This window comes from Echeneis naucrates, chromosome 24 (assembly GCF_900963305.1).
Source record: "Echeneis naucrates chromosome 24, fEcheNa1.1, whole genome shotgun sequence".
NCBI classification, from domain to species: Eukaryota; Metazoa; Chordata; class Actinopteri; order Carangiformes; family Echeneidae; genus Echeneis; species Echeneis naucrates.
Genome location: NC_042534.1, coordinates 12,610,675 through 12,629,595, shown reverse-complemented (window position 1 = coordinate 12,629,595; position 18,921 = coordinate 12,610,675). Strand labels below are relative to the sequence as shown.

General features: G+C 41.5%; 1 protein-coding gene across 3 annotated transcripts in view; it reads right to left on the bottom strand.

Moving 5' to 3' along the window:
* Positions 1 to 18,921, bottom strand: part of klhl29 (kelch like family member 29) — a 192,817-nt gene that overhangs the window by 19,644 nt on the left and 154,252 nt on the right. For all 3 annotated transcript variants that reach the window (XM_029496549.1, XM_029496551.1, XM_029496550.1), the window contains 2 exons: positions 13,489 to 13,671; positions 11,198 to 11,378 (listed from right to left, as the gene is read on the bottom strand). In XM_029496549.1, coding sequence (XP_029352409.1) covers positions 11,198 to 11,378; positions 13,489 to 13,671 — 364 coding nt within the window. The remainder of the gene's footprint in view (positions 1 to 11,197; positions 11,379 to 13,488; positions 13,672 to 18,921) is intronic.

The following is an 18,921-nucleotide window of genomic DNA, read 5'->3' as shown; positions in this document are numbered from 1 at the left end:
ACTCTTTATGTAGATCCCCCCATGAGCAAGCACTTGGCAACAGTGGCAAGGGAAATCTTCCTTTAAGAGGCAGAAACCTCGGGCAGAACCAGGCTCAGAATTTGACTATTGTGGTGATGTTTTTCTTGGAAATGAAGATCCTGAAATTAGCAAACTCACCTTTTGCTACACTCTCTGAAGACAGCTTTCTGCAAATTATCAAAGATGAAAACAAAAACAGCAGCTTTGTGACAACTAATTTGAACTCGTTTGTATGCACCTCTGTTCCCCATGCTGATTTTCTCTGCATGTGACAGCTGTTTGTACGTGTGTTCTGTCTCCGCAGGTAACTCATCAATGTCTGACAGTGAAATCTACCGGGTCCTAGCTCATAGTGGAAGAGTGCTGTGCTTCTGAGGAATGTAAATATTTGGTATTTGTATCCTATAGGAATGAAGGGAAAATAAGAAGAAGACACAGCAGTTGATGAGTTTTTTCCTTTTTCGGAGCTTTGGGTTGTATCAGCCCACAAACTAGAAATTAAAGGAAGAAAATATGTTCCAAGAGCACTTCGGATTGCATTGTTATTGCTATTTGTAAATCCATATGCCTTCTCAAGCCCTTGGTGATTAGGTCTCAGACTAGTGATTTACTATATTGAGTTGTACCATTAAAACCTAATAAATGGCTTAGCAAGTAAAAACCACCAATATAAAGACGACGTTACTGTAGCATTACAAACTAAGTGTCTAAATAGAACAGCTTTAAGGATGTAAAAGATTAAATTTATCTTTCAATCCTTTGTAAATGGAACTATTAGTAATTCTTTTTTTAAAGTTATGTATACACATCTATGGGAAAATGTCAAATACATATTCAGGATTATTCTTGCAGTTTAGTCTGTCGTAAGAAATATCTAGGTACTGTATAATAACCAAGCTGACGTTATCTGATCATTAGATCATTATGCATTAGATGCATAAATTTCATTTTGTGAAATTGAATTTGACTTTGTTCAATGTTAATGATTGAATGTATATATGTAACACCTGGTTCATGAATTAATGAACTGTGACCTTTTAAAAAACATCAACATATATTGCCAACTGTTTAAATTCTAAGTTTGTTCATATAAAATATTTTCAGAGGCATAAAAAAAACAATCCAGAATTACTGAGATGAAATATTAAGACGTGTAAATTAAACAATCTCTTATCATCCTCTGACCCCTCAGATTAATCTTGGCAAGACCCCTAATCATACCTGCAGGGGTCTCGACCTTAAATAGGGAACCAGTGATTTAACCTTTAGCTCACTTCATTGTTCATGAACTCCTGAATCTCTCTCATCCACCTCAAGGGCAGAGCCGTTTTGCTTGTTATTTGCTCATAGTACACACATCTGACAGATTGTGTATGATGACATCTGGGGATCTGATGGAGTCTTGCTCTCCGTATGGATGGCCACAGAGTGCGTTCATCTGACAGACTGGAGTCAAGGTCAGCCAAAAGACACACACTCACACACACTTTGCTGCCATCACTGTGGGAGAACACACACACGCAAACACAAGTCATTAACTCTGATGGATTACAGTACATTTCAGGATAATAACACAGACATACGTGTTCACACCATGCGTAAATGCACACACACACCAGACTATGGTAGCACATAAAACTCAGATGGACACAGACCTGTCACCTCAGTGTCACCTTCAGTTAATCCTTGTGAGACAGAGCGCAATCCATCCACTGGCCACACAGCTTTACCCATAATCCCTGTGAATGCACTAATTCAGAGTGGAAGTGGGTCTCTCTTATGTGAGCACACAATGTGTACATGTATATGTATATGTATTCACACACATCCACATTTTGTGTACAGATAGATTGCAGATATGATGTTCAACACTTGCTAAACCAAAAAGGCACCTTGAAAGACTATCTAGGAAATAACTAAGGGAGCTATGATAATAGGGGGTGTATGCTCTTTCAGTGTGTACGTGTGTGTGTGTAAGCAGATGCAGATTTAATTGGATGGGAATGTCACATAGGACAGGGGACATGAGTGCTGCCAGTGCTGTAGGTCGTACACCAATTACTGCTCCGCACTCCTCAAAACTAGACGGGAGACAGAAGACTGAGACCCCTCTTCAATGCCAAAGTAAGCCCCTGTGTTGATAGCACATAGGCGTGCTCTGTGGGAGTGGGGCTGGTGTGGGTGGTGGTATAAAATTAAGACTGACGTTTAAATTGCTGGGCAGAAAGTGGATGAAGAGAGTTTGAAGTTTGCCTACTTAGTTCTGAGGAGGATTTTTTTTTTTTTTAACGGCTTTCTAAATGATCACTTGAGATATTAGTTAGTTTCTTGTTAGTAATTGCTACATGCACACATGCATGAATACAGGATGCATTAAGGTGTAAATTCGTTTGCAACAAGATTAAGAAGTAACAAGATAACGGGCTAAATGTAATTGTTTTGGCACTGGAAATGCAGGACAATAAATATTAATATAACGATAAAATATGTTTAACGACCTAAGGCTGTTTTAGCTGCATTTCCCAAGTTATCTAGTCATGTACAACAGAGGGGAAAGGGCATTATTCATACTTAGCATACTGCACATATACTACAAATCTCTGCAATGTTCTTACATGCTAATGTTTACCATTTCACACACACACTGACCTGTACAAAATAGCTCTGTGTCTGCACTTATGCCCTGCTGAAGCGAGCATCTTCACCTTACACACATAGGACAAATCTATATACAACAGCTAACCCTCCCACATCCAATGTCAATCCTTCCCTGGGTGCCGGCGAGGTGCGTGTATAGTTAGACATCGTGATAGTCTGCCATGGCCAGACTTGCTAAAGGTCAGTTGTTGCTTCCTCTTGTGGGAGGATGGCAAAGTGACTGCCAGCCATCTTGGCAGCATATCTCACATCCTAACCACTGATAATTAGCCAGCAACACACTGCTCCAACCTGACTGGATGTCCAACTGGGAAGTAGCATGATTTCAGAGAGAGAGAGAGAAAGACTAGGAAAGAGAGGGGGAGAGAGAGAGTGAGGGCTATAAAAGGAGTGCATTTTTTGTGTGTGTTCCTGTGTTTGTGTTTGACAAAGAGCAATGAGGATAGAAAAAGGCAGAGAAGAGGAAAAAAGGCCAGAGAAAAATGACTTTCCTGTTGGTAAAGGCTGAAAATTGTCTGAAGTGCCAGCCCATCGTTTATTGGCGAGGCGGAAGCCCATACAGCTCGCACTAGTCATTACCTGAAGCCTCTCGCTGCCTTTCCCTAATACCGTCCTCTGGCACACCTGTCATCGCTTGCCAGTGTTTCTCTGTAACCGCCACACAGACACACACACGCACACGCACACACACATACGCTTGTGCGCTCTTTGCACTTTCTACCTCCATGTCTCAGAGACCTCAGAACCACATTAGCAGACAATGAAAAGGAGGCACTGTCTTCGCTAGAGAATGCCACACAGATTCAACATTACTGCAGCAGCCTCGCAGGCCCCAAATATACCCATCATCTCTTGCCCACCTAATCAGCGCTATGAAAAGGCAGGGAGAGAGATGGGACAGAAGGGACTGGAGAGGTGATTAAAAGAGGAAACCAGGGGGGAGGATAGAGAGGGGCGAGGAGGCATGGAGAGAGACAAATATGAGAGCGATCTGGCCAATTTGGACCCTCTTTCTGTTCTACCCCAAAGCCTCAAAATCTCTGATGGTTAAAGTCAGTTAATAGCTGTTTATGTACATACACAAAAAAATTGATTAATGATACATACATGGGACATGATTCAGTATCTAAATGAAGTCTTAAAATTATTACATTTTATATGATCTTCTCAGGCGGAACATGGTTGTTTTAATCAAGCCACTAACCAGAGACCAGAGCAGCTTCTTTGCTTCAAATCCATCCACTTGGCATTTTAACTGATTGCATGTCATGCAGCAGTAGAGGTAGATTTCAAGATCTGCATATCTCTCTCTGATTGTCATATTTAGGGCTGCAGTTTGTGTGGCTTGATTTATTTTTCTGTCTGTTTTAAATACTTGAAAGACAAAACAAAAGTTATGAGTGATTACCAAATTAATGAATACCTATTCAGTGTTTAAGAAATGATTATTTTCAGTGGTGCATTAGCCCCACAATGTTTATGTAGCTTTTACAATTAGCCTAGTTTTCACTGTTAAGTTTTTTTTCTTTAACCAAATTTTAACGCAATATCCAAAATTAAAGGAAACTAAATGATAGCTGGTAGAAAAAAAAATATGTATTAAAACTCAGAGTTCAAATTTATTAAACTAAATGATTTTGCTTTGATGTTGTGAGAAAACAGGATCTGACATAAATGAGCTATAACAGGGATATTAAAAGAAAGGGACACGGAAACATGAGATGGGAAAATCAACAGTGACGTTTGAGAAGGGAGATGGGTGTCATTGAGGGGTAATTAGGGTGTGTGAGAGTGTGAGTGCTGGGGGAGGACGGTGGGTGGAGGGAGGTGGTGTGGGGTTGGAGGTTGAACGGGTGCCTTGACAGCGCAGTAGGGGCCTGTGCTGTGAAGTTGGTTAATCCTGAGACACAGAGGATTACCTCAGCAGGAGGGAACAGCTGCGGCAGGGGGGCTCCGGCAGCCCCGATGTCCCTGACTACAGTGCCATACTGTGGGGCTACCAGGCCAGCTATCCCTCCCAATACACCCCCCACCCCCAACACACAAACACCTCACTTCAAAACTAGCCCCAGGCTCTGTCTGACCTAGTATTGTTGAAACAGTAACTCACACACACATAAACATGTAAAAGACATGCACTGCAGCTCATCAGTTCATTAGTGCCATGGAGAGGCTGGAGGGGTGAGAGAGAAGAGAGGTTGTCTTCACATGAGCCCATTGGTTCGAGTGTGACTGATTATACAGAGCTACTCGGCCCACCGGGGGGGCTGCAACATCAACACACTCCTCATTTTCTCCCATTGGCTCTGTGCTGTTAAACTCTTCTCAGCTGCCCCCCCTCCCCCCTCACTCTTTCGCTGAAGGGTCCAGAACACCTGGAGTTGCAGAGCAGCAGGATGCTCCGTTGTTATTAGCATCATTGCCCTGCTGATTATTTTCCCACTGTCTCCAAAAGAGAGTGCTGTTGGGCAGGGAGCTGAAATGGACAAAGGAGGACCCGTGTCTCAAACCCATTGTGCTGTAAGTGAGAGAGAAAGCTGTCTGAATACATGTACAGAGTGTGAGTGCATATGTGTTTAATCCATCCTCATTCAGGGACAAAGATTTAGAGGTAGATGTATGAGCTGGATGAGTGTGAATGGACTGGACTGGCCGTGAGCTTGTCTTTCTGGCTGCTCAATGGCTTCTTTTTGCCTGAGTACAAAAGCGCAGCGCCCTATCGGAGCTCTCTCATATTGACAGCCAAGACGAAAAACCTGTCTCATCAAAACTCAAAAGAGCAGCTGAAGGGTGTTCCTTCTATGAGCGTGACGCGGTGTCTCTCCCACCCCTGGTGTCCCACAGAAGGGGACCTTTCTCTGGGTAACTGGGAGCCCAGCGTGCACACCACTCGCAGACATCAAGTACTTAAGGACTTGTCAGTTCACAGAGCAGCTCACAGAGGACTTCTAACTGTATAGGGTGAGGAATGATGAAACATCCGGCTGGGATCTCCATTTCACTGTGTGTTCTTGGTTAAGGATGATTTGATGAAATTTCCTGGGAGTCATTCAGTGCCCCTCTGCAAGGTCATTGAGGCGTTACGACCTGCCTCCTCCGTCAAGCTAAGGCAACATTGTTGAAACGACCCATTGAGCTGGTCAAAAGTATAACTTCTAATGATTTAAACCCTAAAACACAAGAAATTTATAGAGGAGGGTTGTTTTCCAAAGCAGATAAAACATTCGTGAGCTAGAGAGGGCTGACCACTCTGGAGCATTTCAACAACCTTAATGGGTAATAGACAAACAACAATGCTGACAATCAACACTCGACAAATAATGCTTGAATAACTAAACACACTGGTGCAAGGACATTTACACAATAACGACAATGAGCGTGGCAGTTAATGAACCTGAAAAACAACATGAGAACAGCCAGTGCAGCGCTCTCCGCAGATTTTATAGGCACATATTTATGTCCTGCAATTTGAGAGGTCATTTTTGAGAAAAGCCATAAAAGAGCCAGAGACTGTTGCTGCAACATTGCATACTGCATCTCTTTCCTCCAGACTTGCCAGCCAAACAGCACCATATCCCTTATGAAAAAGCTAGTTGCTGTACTCAGTGTCATGTTGCTAACAGTCTTCATGCAATATTAACTTGCAATAGAGCTTGGAGGGTGCACAAACCTGTGCATAGTGCGCAATAAATAAAACAAAACCATCTGTGATTGACACATCATTAGACACCTATGAATTATTCAATATCTGCAATCATATTGGTTTGCTGATGGATCAACATGCTGAGGAGCATGCGGGCTCAGGGTACCTGATTGCGAGTTAAAAGCCTCCCGAACTCGAATGCTCCCATCCCTAAAAATCTGTCAGTCATTAGTGTGGGGAGCGCAGACAGGAAAAGCTTGCTCGGTCCTCTGAGTGCTGATTTGGACCTCCTGCTGTTCCCAAAGAACGGCTGCATCCTACAAGCTTTGAGATGGCTCTGATTGAAGACATAATTGTGAATGTGGGTGAATTTCACGGTTAGGAGCGTGAAACCCTCAGTGAGATGGATGGAGAGATGAGAAGCGAGGGAGGCAGGACAGACTGCAAATGACGAGTTAGTGTGCTCAGACTTGGAGCTGGAAGGTGAGAGACCTTGGCTTAGGCCAGCTGTTATATGCAGACATACAAATAAACACAACCGTGTGCAGAGAGAGGCGTACATATGTAGCCTACTTGTGCATACACTCAGGGAAGAATGAGTGCAGCAGCACATCAAGGAACACAGTAATACAGATGCATACACAATGAAAAAGAAGATTGGCTGTGTGTGTAAACAGTCTCAAAATCAATCACTATGGGCAGAACAAATCAAGTCTGGCTGCTGCGCTGCTCCACGACACTCTCTAGCCTTCAGATACAAATCCACCACCCATCTGCATATCAAACAAGGCTGCCATTCACATACACAGACTAATGATATTTGAATGTTATTAGCTCTCCATATTACAACTGCATTTCACCCCCAGCAGTTCTTCCTCCTGGTGTGAAGCCTACAAAAAGGGCTTGAGTAACTGTTACCTTATCTCCACTGGCCAGGATGTAGTCCTGCTGTGGACTGGCTGTCTATCTTTAGAATTTTGGCCCAATACTTAGCTGCAGTAAAGCCAACTTTGTCTCACGGTGGACACATACCTGCCAAATCTGGTGGTTAGCTGCAAAATAAAGGATCAGCTGTTAATGGGGCTCATTTATCAAAGCAGATATGAACAAATGACACCAGAAAGGGCCTGATAATCATCTTGCTAACTTGTTTAGGGTTTTTTTTTTTCTTTTTCATTCTTTTTGTGAATTCTTTTTGTAAATATATACGTGTGTGTGTGTGTGTGTGTATATATATATATATATATATATATATATATATATACTAAGAAAACCTAGCAATCTAAGAAAAAAATGAAAAATAAAATTTTGACTTCTATATGAAAGGTTTTTCAATGAAAGTGGAAGTGAAAAGCAGGCACTCCAATGCAGGATGCCAAGGTTATAAAATAAGCTGCTCCATATCTGCTCATACGAGGAAATTAATCTGAACAACACAAAAGGTAGTCCAGGCTTAAAACTCAGTAGATACATCAGTTTGACAGTTTCTGTGGAAACAATAGTTTTCAACTTAGTTTATTATTTCATACAAGCTATGTGTCTAATTATGCTTTTGTGCTGCATCTCATCATCTTAAGAATGAAATATGATTTTGAGGAATTAAATAAGCTTCTGATAATGGCTCTTATAAAACGAATTGCTGCTGTTGATCTGTCAAGCTCCTACCAAGCTACTGAGATTGTGCATGATTTATAGTCGTCTGAATTGATTAGACAGACCAGCAGCCTTTTATATACAAATCTACTGCAGAGTCACAAATCCTCTTTAATCTATGAAATCCTGTCTTCCTCCCAAAAAAAGCATGTTCAAGTGCAAAACTTTCCCCCACTACTGTTTCCTTCAAATGGTTTACATATTTTATCTTGTAATACATTATAGTTGAGAGCCCAGTTCATTGGTTTCAAAGTAAATTGAGCAGGACATGTGTCCATTAACATAAACTTCCATGAGCCTTTCCAGTTTTTCATTAACCGTTTGAAAGTAAAATCAAGTATGTTGTTTTTTCTGGCCACTGTTTCAATTACAGTGTGATAGTGAATGCGAATGAATAGCAACAGCTGCTCCATAACAGTATCACATGGAGAAAAAGAGTCACAAAAGTGACAAAAGCTTGCTTAAATTTTTGCTAATGTTTGAGCGACTGGTCACACCAGATCGAGTAAGGGGGTAATAACAAAGCCCCTAACTGTGAGCATGAGCAAGGATGAATTCATTTCATTCATGTCTCAATTGAAAAGATTCCTGTATGGATTTAAATTAATGTGTTATTCTTGGAGTTGTCCGGTCTTGATCCATCCATGACTGGAAAATCTTGCTTCAGGTTGAAGTGGGGGATTATATGACACTGTTGTTAGTAAATGGTATTACTCAGCCAACATTGAGACGCACTGATCCATTTTCAGCAGTCGAGTACAAAGATGACCAATTATCCTGTCTTTGTTGGCACCTAATTTCTTCACATTCTGCACTGAGCGAGATGAATGACACTGCAGTGGTGATGTAGCTTTGCTAAGTGCCTCGTGCAGCAGGTTTTGTGAAGGTGTTGAAAATTGACACGCAGGAATTGTTGTGGACACTTGCCTGAAGATGGATATTTATGATTGTTGAGCTGTTGGCAAAATTGTCGTTCACTCCTGCTGAAAACATTCATTTTGGAATACACATTTGAAATAGACAACTCTCTCGTTTTAGTGAAATTCTCCACAAACCTTTCATTGTAAATTGCATGGTACAAAACATTAGTTTTTGTGTTTCACACATTCAACAAAAAAATATACTCTCTCTGAAGAAGCATACTGATATCTGAATTTTGCCAAAGCTGTAATATGTGACTTATTCAATCTGTTTCTGAACGTAACAGTGGAAATATCACTGGATATCTAAGCTGGCTCCAACCTTATAATGCGTTTCTTATTGAAAATGTAACTTTACCAATAATTAGGATGTCATTTTCTCTTCCAAACCATATTGTGTATCACAATCATAAAACAAAACCTGAAAAACAGGTTTTCAAATCAAAAATATATCTAACCTTTAGAAAACCTTTCATATTCCCCAGTAATAGCTGTCATTTTCTTCACACTAATTATAGTTCGATGTTTTGGTCTTAGTAAAAGTGTACGCAATTCACACTTTGTTTGGCTCTCATTCACAGCAGGTCAATGGAAGGAAAAAAAAAAGGTTCACTATCTAAATAGCAGATTTTTAATGGGAATCTGTACCAATGAATAATGTATTTGTTTCATTATTATAAAATATTAACACAACAACCTTGCAATTTAAATATATCAGCATAAATGAGAATACTGGGTGTGAGATCTGAGACACAACTAAATTTCCTGTCTTTGTTGCCTTTCATGTATTAAAGCATTTCTATTCTCAGGATAGTGAGTTGTTCTACCTCCTGACTCAATTTTGACTCTTGTTGCACATGGCAGTCTCTGAAAAAAGACTAAATTAAAGCCTGTGTTGCTTAGAAACAAGCCTGTCGACTACTCTGATAATTCGCCCAAACAGCTTGAGAGACGTGTTAGCTCTTACATGATAAGGCCAGTGAATCTATCCTTGACCCTGGCTCACAAATGGTTTGTTTCAGCTCCAGCACCAAAAGTTCCAACTCTGTATAGGTTATTTCTCCCTGGCCAATGTAGTTTGAAACTGTAGCACCAGGGCGGTAATACCAAGCAGAAGAGGCCTCTGGCAGTTTTCGGAATAAGGTAAAGTGGGTTAAAGTTTTACAGGGTTGATAATTGAGTCCAGTTGCTGAACGCCTCAGAGAAGCTTCACAATTGCACAAAAACGCTCACAAGGGCACAGACAAACACATACAAACATATCACATGGCCAAATGTTGATTTCTTTGGAGCTATGAATGCCCTAGATGCACTGGCAGCTCTCAAATTAAGCAGCTCAGAGACAAAGGAATCAAATGCGTTTCCATTATGGGGCAAATATTCCATCTACCCCCTGTCTAACGACACTGTATGGCAGCATTATGGGGAAATATCAAATTAGGCTGTTTCATTTGGAGGACTGTTGTGCATTGCGAACAGCTTTGGAGATCAATTGAGCTGCTAGGTAATGAGCGGCAGCGGCCTGCTCTAATATACTCAGTAATGTTCTTTTGATTGCTTTGGTTAATCTCGCTCGGCTGTGCAGGGGAGGTAGCCCCCTCTCTGCTCAAAGTTACTCCTCAGACCCAGTTAGAAGGAAACAGAAGAAATTTGTAGCAGCATTAGAACTCTAATGATATAAATTGAATTATTATATCTGGACAATTCCTATTCACGCTCGTTGGGGCTGCCACTGAGAATTCATTATAGTCTGTCTGGATTTATACTACTACATATAAAAGAAGAGAAGACCCATCCAAACAGGATCCAGTGGTCGACCTTCAGCTGAAGTTTCACTGATGCGTTGATGCTGTGGTGGATAGCATCTGACACAGTATGCCACTCTGCTCTCTGAGGCAAATCCTCTCACTCTTGCACCGCTCATAAACAAGTAAGAGGTGCTCTATCGCTCCCAAACAACACTCACAGCTGTGACCATTTAATATGCTCCAGCTCAGATTCATTCCTCTGCACCTTTTACTCTCACAAAAAATGCTAACAAACCTGTCCAACCACTTTTGCAATATGCTGTACTGCACTACTGCATGCCACACCATCTGCCAGGTTTCACTGCGCAGTGTGAATATTTATTTGCCCAAACAGGATTGCTCAGCATCCACCTACTTTTGTACAATCATCCACATGTGTGAGCAGAGATGGCTTTCAAATTGGGGTTAGAGCTATATGGCATGGTGCAGCCACCACCTGGGAGCTGCTGGAGGGGTTTGGAGACACGCTGCTGCTGAGTTGGAATGACTCTTACCTCTCCACATGGTCCAGGTTCCCCGATACACCCAGTCCTCCGATGGTGTAGAGCTTGCCGTCGTACACCAGGCTGTTGTGTCTGCAGCGAGCCACAGTCATCCGAGACACCAAATTCCAGTTGTCCAACAGGGACATGTAGCACCATACGTCAGCCACCATCACACCTGACTCCATGCCACCTGAAATGTGTAGAAGAAGGCTTATCGGCGTGGATGGAAACAAAGAAGCTTTTGGGAAACACAGGACCTTTACCCGCATTTCAACCAGATAAATAAAGACTAGCTGTGGGATAGACAGGCTGTGAGTCCTCTAATATCAGCATTAGGATATAGAATGGACATTTACTACACTGATAATGAATGGAAAAAAATGTATGGAAAATATGTTATTGTTATATTGCTAGCTTGCCCGCAACAAACAGTTTCATCGTATTTTATTTTTCTAAAAGAGAAATAACTGTAAACAGATGAAACTCAGTGGACTGTCAAATGGAAACGTATTGTGGTGTCCTCTCTCTCCTTTCTCACATCATTGTTCACTTATTACATCCCATAAAATATACAGGAAGCGTCGCGACATGAAATTCAAAGAATGACAGGATGACTGTTTCCTCGTGTGTGAAAATTGTGTCTCAAATGCCATTGTCATTTTTTAACTCGTCACTAGTTCTGCTGCAGAAATTCAAACATGAGTGCAAAAGTAACCTTTGTTACTTCGTCTTGACGAGTTCCTGTAGCTCTCAATACCGGAATTACAGCTCGGTTCATACTGGAGCATGGCTGTTATATGCAAAGCCTCAGCATCAATTGCAGGATAAATATTGGGACACTGAAACACGTTTTTTTGTCTTGGGACTATTTCTGTTATTTTTTAATTCAAATTTTTGGTCCAAAATTTACTAGTCAATCAAACATACAAAAAAACAGCACGTTTCAGCTCTCTTCAAAGCATCCCTGTTAGCTGTGTAGCCTGACATGTAACACTGGCCGTGACTCAGTGACCCTGCTCTGAGTATGAGGAAGGTTACAGACTGCAGCCCATTGATTGGCTAGCTAGAACTCCTCTGATTTCCCTGTCGGCTGTCTGACTCCCAGTGGACACATGCAGACCTGTTCCAATGCCCAAACACAAATTTACATTTATATGAAAAGAGGGAGAGGAAAGGTACACGCAGGACAAATCCTGTTGCATTTCTACAGTGCAATGTCAAGGTCTGAGTACCATGCAGGATTCTCACACAAATGGACCATGGAGGGAGAAATTCAGTCTACCTCTGGAGGAGAAACTTAAAGGTGTCTCATTGAAGGAGTCACAGAGTGCACAGTGTGCCACTACGGAACAAAATAAACTGCAGAACACTGCAGCAACTGTAGAGCCAGACAGGGGAAAAAGCCTAAAATAAATAAATAAAAAAAAAAGCTCCACAGAACATAAATAGAAGAGACATTCTTTTCATTGAAGACTCTTATGAAAAGAAAGACAAAGTTGTCTACAGCACTGGCCAAAGAAAAACTTTCAAATCAACAGATGAGTACGCTCTCTGGACAGCCAGCCTTTCACAACTATTTTACTGTTTGCAAAGGTCACAGGAAGTGGGTGATGACCTGAGGAGCTCCATTTTGCTGAATTATATCCATAATAGGCTTACAATGCCCTGCTTAAGATTTCTTGAATGCCACATTTTGAGATGTTTGCTTCATGATGCAAGCAACTTTTCCGAAAGGGCTCAGGGATGAGAAGTTTGCTGGTTCACTTTTAAATGTGTAAGGCTCCTGCATGCTTGCATTTAACATCGCCACAGTTGCTGGAAGCAAAATAAGTAAAAGAAATAACTCAGTGTATGATGGCAAAATAATCTCACAGCAAGGCCCATTAAGCACTTCTGGAGCGTTTTTTCAGGCAACTTTATTTTGTCAACTTCTATTTCCAAGATCAAGGATGAATGTTGAACTCCACTCAAGGTAGAAGTTTAGTTTCAAGATGCTCGTTGCCGAATGACAGCACCATTACATTCCTTTAACAGACAATTCAGTGTTATTGAAGAATCCTTCATCTTATCAAGTGTGACTAAATGACCTTAGAGTATATACATCACATTTTTACAGGACAGCACTTCCTTTGAATAGCAAGTTATTTTTCCCAAAGTTAAGATAAGATCTTCCTGGATGTTGTGATAACCTCTCGCAACATGACAAAGTGATGGGATCTTCTGTCCTACTGCTCTGTGCCACTGAATGTCTGTGAGAGGAAAGCTACAATTAAGCTGCTGGTGTAGTTGATTTAACTCACCTGACAGGTAGATGTTGTCGCCTGCTGAGATAACGCTGAAGAACTCGCGGTCGTAAAAGGGCAGGCTGGCCAGCGGGTACCACTTACTGTTCTGGGGGTTAAAACAGGTGACTGCTGTCAAGGAACGCTGGTTCATTCCAATTGCCTGGCGCCCTCCCACCAAAACTATCACCTCGGCTACACCTAGAGGACAAAGGACAAGGGAGGATGACAGGCAGATGGAGGACGAAAAAGAAGAAGATGGGAGAAAGAATATTTAGGACTAACAGTAAATAGGGCCCAAGATTGAATCAAGGCCCCTTTGAGATGCCTCAGTGCTTCACTAAAGAGGAAGCATAATGTTTTCTGGCTTCAAGCATGTTTAAGTGTTTATATATGGCAAAGTTGAAAGTAAAAACATCTTATGAACCTTTTTATTTTCAGACAAGAACCTTGACAAGCCACCTGAGAGCAAGAAAACACAGTCACACCTAGACTGTCTTTTATAATAGGCTTGAGTGTTTATAAAAGACTTATTATTGCACATTATAAGTCTTTTATTTTGAATTCAGAAGGCCTTGGCTTTCCCTGAGTCAATCAGCTTGTCAGAAAATGTAAAACCAAATGCAAAATAGAAAAGTTTCCTCTTAGTCACAGGAAACTACTAAGATAAATGGCAAAGTAAAACTCAATCTCCATGACTGATGCGACTGCCATTTTTCTAGTTGCTGCCAAGCTGTCTTATTCTGCTTTAACCTACACATTTCCTGTCCACACACTCACAACAAAACATACACTGTTTGGACGGGGCATAAGAGAATCACAAAATCAATAAGAAAGAGTCAATTTGTGTGCATTTGTATGTGGGGATATGGCACACACACACACACACACACACACACACACACACACACACACACAGTGTGATTAAGAAGATACTTAAGCACTCTTCACCTGATCTCTGCTCTCAGCCACACACGCGTAAACACTCACACGCACACAGAGCTTCTGGATAAAGACACCAGTGATCCAAAACACACAAACAGGTTGGCAGGTTGCCACATGCGTGTCCCAGGTTCTCTCTGTCTTCAGCGGCGGGCTCCAATGAACAGACAAGATGATGAGCCACCAGGCAGAAATGAGTTGTGTGTTTGTAAGCAGCAGGAAAGCGGGCAGGGGGATGCAAACCAGAGAGAGGAGGGGGGATGAGGGAGACATGGAAACAAGGAAATGAGATATAAAAAAAAAAAAAAGACAAGGAAGGACAGCAACATTTCCCGCTGTCTAAGCCAGGACTAACCACTGGCTCACCTGCCTGGATGGATACATTTCTACACATACTCTTCTGATGGGAACATACAAAGGTGGCCGTCTTTTCCTTCTGCTTCTTTCTGTTAACAAAAACTATACCCTTATTTTTTTACCCCCTTAAGTCCCCTTTTTTGAAAGCTGGTAAAGCAGAGCTTTTCTCAAGGAAGAAGAAAAAGGGCAAACGAGGAGAAACACACAAAAACTACAATGGGCTTTACTAAGGATGAGCAAACAGACAGAGCAGTAAGCACTGCCTCGGACATATCGTGGACATACAGCTTAGACTTAGTGGACAGCTTAAAGGGGGCTGCCTCTTTTCCCCGGTGTGACTTTAAGAGTGTTCCTCTGCGCAGGACGGAAAAAGAAAGCAATGGCTCAAGGACATATTGTGACTGTGTCACTGCAGCAAAAGTCTGGTCCGCACACACACACACAAAAGACAATCATGACAAAATACTGAAGGTGGAGCAGTCGCTGGCCTTTCTGGCAGCGTGTGAAAGATGTGTGAACTTGGAGCGCTGCTAAAAGAGATTTGAGTTGAACCCGTTCCCATCATGGGCCAGTTTTCGCAGCTTCGTGCCATCACGGCCCAGCCTGTGAGCCTCACAGAAGACCTCCAACAGACCTTGGATATGCAGCTAATAAATGGGAGTGGATTTTATAGGACAGTCACAGCTACAGTGTCTTCTCTTTTATAAAAAAAAAAAAAAAAAGAGAGAGAAAATGGCCTGTTTGTCTTCTCTCTCATGAGTCTCCAACCATGCCTAAACCCATACACACACATTAATTATATTGACTTTGTTCCACTATTGTTCTTCCTCATGATTAGTTTGCAGCTATTGCTGTACGTGTTTGTACTCTATTTCTCTTTATCACACACTATTTTTCAACTTTATTGGATTTTAAAAGTTTGACTGTGTTTTCTGTCTTTATAGGATTATATTTTCATCTCTTTTCATCTCCTTTTCTTTCATGCTATTAGCTTCAGTTTCAGTTTGTTGATATTGACTGTCTCTATTAACTTGGCAAAGTTTCTGTGTCTGTGTCTGAATCAATTTGGGATTTTCTTTTTCCTGCATCAATGTCAATCAATATTGTACTGTTTCAAGTTTGATTTGGTATATGTACACTGTTCATACTATTCAATGAGAAAATGGAGCAAAGAATTTCCAGAATTCGTCTGAAAATGAAAAGACAGACCAATACAGAACAGCTTCTTTTCTCATTTATCCGATGAATGTTGCTTCTCCAGTCAACCATCTTAAACCCCCAAACTGACTCATTAGGGCAACCACAGAAAATGAACTTTCAGCTCCATCATGCAGGGCTTTATCATCACCTCGTGCACATGTGCAGGGCTAATCTCAGTGCTGTCCACTTGGTCAGACACGTCAGGAAGAGACCAACATCTGGGGGCTGAAGCTGCTGCACGGTTCTGACCCCCGAAGCCCTGAACACATTCACAAGCTAACACAACCCAACACTGGCCTGTCAGAACGCAACAAAACAAAGAGAGCGGCATCACTGACAGGAAGTCACGGCATCGGATCAGATGGTTGTGTGGGTGTGTATATGTGCGTGACTGTTCTCAGACAACAAAGCCACACAGGGACAGCTGTCAGTCAGTCACAGGTTTGATGGGAAGCTGGGTAGAGGGACGAAGGGATTCGGGATCGAATGAGATGGACGGTTGGGGATGAAGGAATAACCAAGACTTGACAGCTTGACAGAGTTTATACCCATGGCAGTTTGAGGAGAAAATGTTTCCTCCTCATTGTTACTGACCTTTTGTTTTATTTCTGCTATATTTGAATTTTGCAAAGTAGAAAGGGACAAAAAAAAAGAAAGATAGAAACATGCATGACCAGAAACACAAATCCTGATAGCATCAAGCTCCTGAAAGAAAAAAAAAAAAAAAAAAAAGCAGTGACAGAAGGTAGCCAAGTCTTGGCTGTGAACCAAGGTTGAGTTTGAAATCCATATTGCCGTTAAACTTGCATTTGCAAGCTGTAAAAACAGCACTATTACCTTTAAAGGTAATCAAGCTAAATGGGTGACAAATAGTTTCTTACTTACACATTCAGCAGAGAAAGCAGCGCATTAGCATTCATTTGTAGGCATGTTTGTGTCCACCAGATTAAATTGAAGTCCAATATTCAATTATGAACTCTCCTTTGGCTCTGTCTGGACTCCACCAATAGAACTCTCCCTGAGCATCCAGTCATTTGTCCGTCTGCTGTTTGATGCAGGAGTGATAAGACTGGCTTTGTCATTTCGAATAGATGAATAGAAACATTATTATAGCTATTTGAGAAATTGAAAGCAACAAACAACTCCGTGTACAATGGCAATATCTGGACTGAACCCACTATTCAGGCCCTCAGAGGGCCGTTTCAGACATCCCAAACTGTGAATTGGATGTGCTCTGAGCAACGGACAGGCATGTGTAAGAGCTGAATCGCAAATTGAAGTTGATGCCCACCCACAGTGCGTGACATGCAGGCGCACACACACAGACACACAAACACACCCACATGCACACACCCACTGACAGTTCTGAGTGTTGCTTCCACACAACTCAACTTCAACTAAATGAAACCTATCTCTGACAAGAGCACACTGCCCATGTTTTCCTACGTGCTGGAGCAAGCTGGCTCCTCACTGTGGAGAGACACACACACACACACACACACACACACACACACACACACACACACACACACACGTGTAGAGTCACTCCAGAAGAAAAGGTTGATGGAAATATGAGGACAATGGAAAGAATCTGTCATTTCCTCTTCCCAGCTGTCACACTGGGCCTTATCTCACCTTGTTATATGTCTCCTTGCTCTCTGCCCCATGCTGTGACCCTGCTTTCCTTATTCCTCTTCTTTTTTACCCCACGGCTAACATCTCACTCTTCCTGTCTCTCTTTGGCTGCCCAACGGGGAACTTCGTTCCATCTCTCTCTCTTTTTTATCTTCACGTCTTGCTCTCTCAAATCCCAATGATCTTTGTTCTTTCTGCAATATTTGGTCCATTTCATCTTCCTTCTCTAGGTCCTGTTTTTTTTCACCTTACATACCTTTTACCCAAGTTTTGAGCCATGGTGACCTTACTTCAACCAGCTATTTTTGGGAACAGTCAAAGGAACACTGTGGGATTGGCATGGATGGTACGAGATGTACCAATGCAGATACTTCAGTGCCTGGGACTTGCTCAGCATGATAAAAGCAGTGACATCAATGCCATGACTCAACCTCCCTAGTTAACAATGATTTAAATGTTTCTTGAGTTCAAGTTAAAACTTTATTTAAAACAAGTCAACTCTGCTATCACAGAGTAGATAGTTTATAACAGTCGACAGAATAGTCTATTATTAAATAATGGTTAAACTTTACTTCAGATATTCATCCATTAAGCCCAGAGAGTATGTGTACAGAACTTGTTTACAAGGTAAATAGAATAGCAGCTACCAAATCAGCGACAGAGTCACTGCATCTTGGTAACAAATATATATATGTCAGAATAGAGTGGGCTTTGCCCTTGTAGCCAACAGATAGAGGACTTCCAATGCTAATAGACACAGATTGGCCAAGGGACCCTGATCATTCCCAAAATGGCGGTTTATTGTTGTGCTTTGCAATTAGTTGCATTTCACTTTCCCACAATTATCATTTATACCATTTATTGTTGACATGACATAACTTCTTGTGTTTCTGTATTCCCAGACCTTCCGATTATTGCCAGGTTTAGCTGGAAATATTATAAATTCTAAATATGGTCCCCACTGTATCCTTACAGAGCTGATGTATTTTTTTTCTGATGAGATGTGGCAGATTTTTTTAATTGGTATCTGTGGATTCCTTTGATTCATTTGTAAATACCTGGATGCAAACCTACGTAAATTCCTCTACGATAATAATGAAAAGAAGCGTAAACCATTAAGGACTGACTATACAAACTGTTATTTGACTGATCTTATAGTATAATGAAGTACATCATTGAGCCAAAGCCTTTGTGAATGTTCATGTTTCAATCTGTACTTGTCATAAAAAAGGAGACGTACAGCAATAAACTGAAAAGGGACTTTAAATCTCTTAGACAACTTGAGAGCCCTAAAGTTGGTATAGACACCAATTAGGA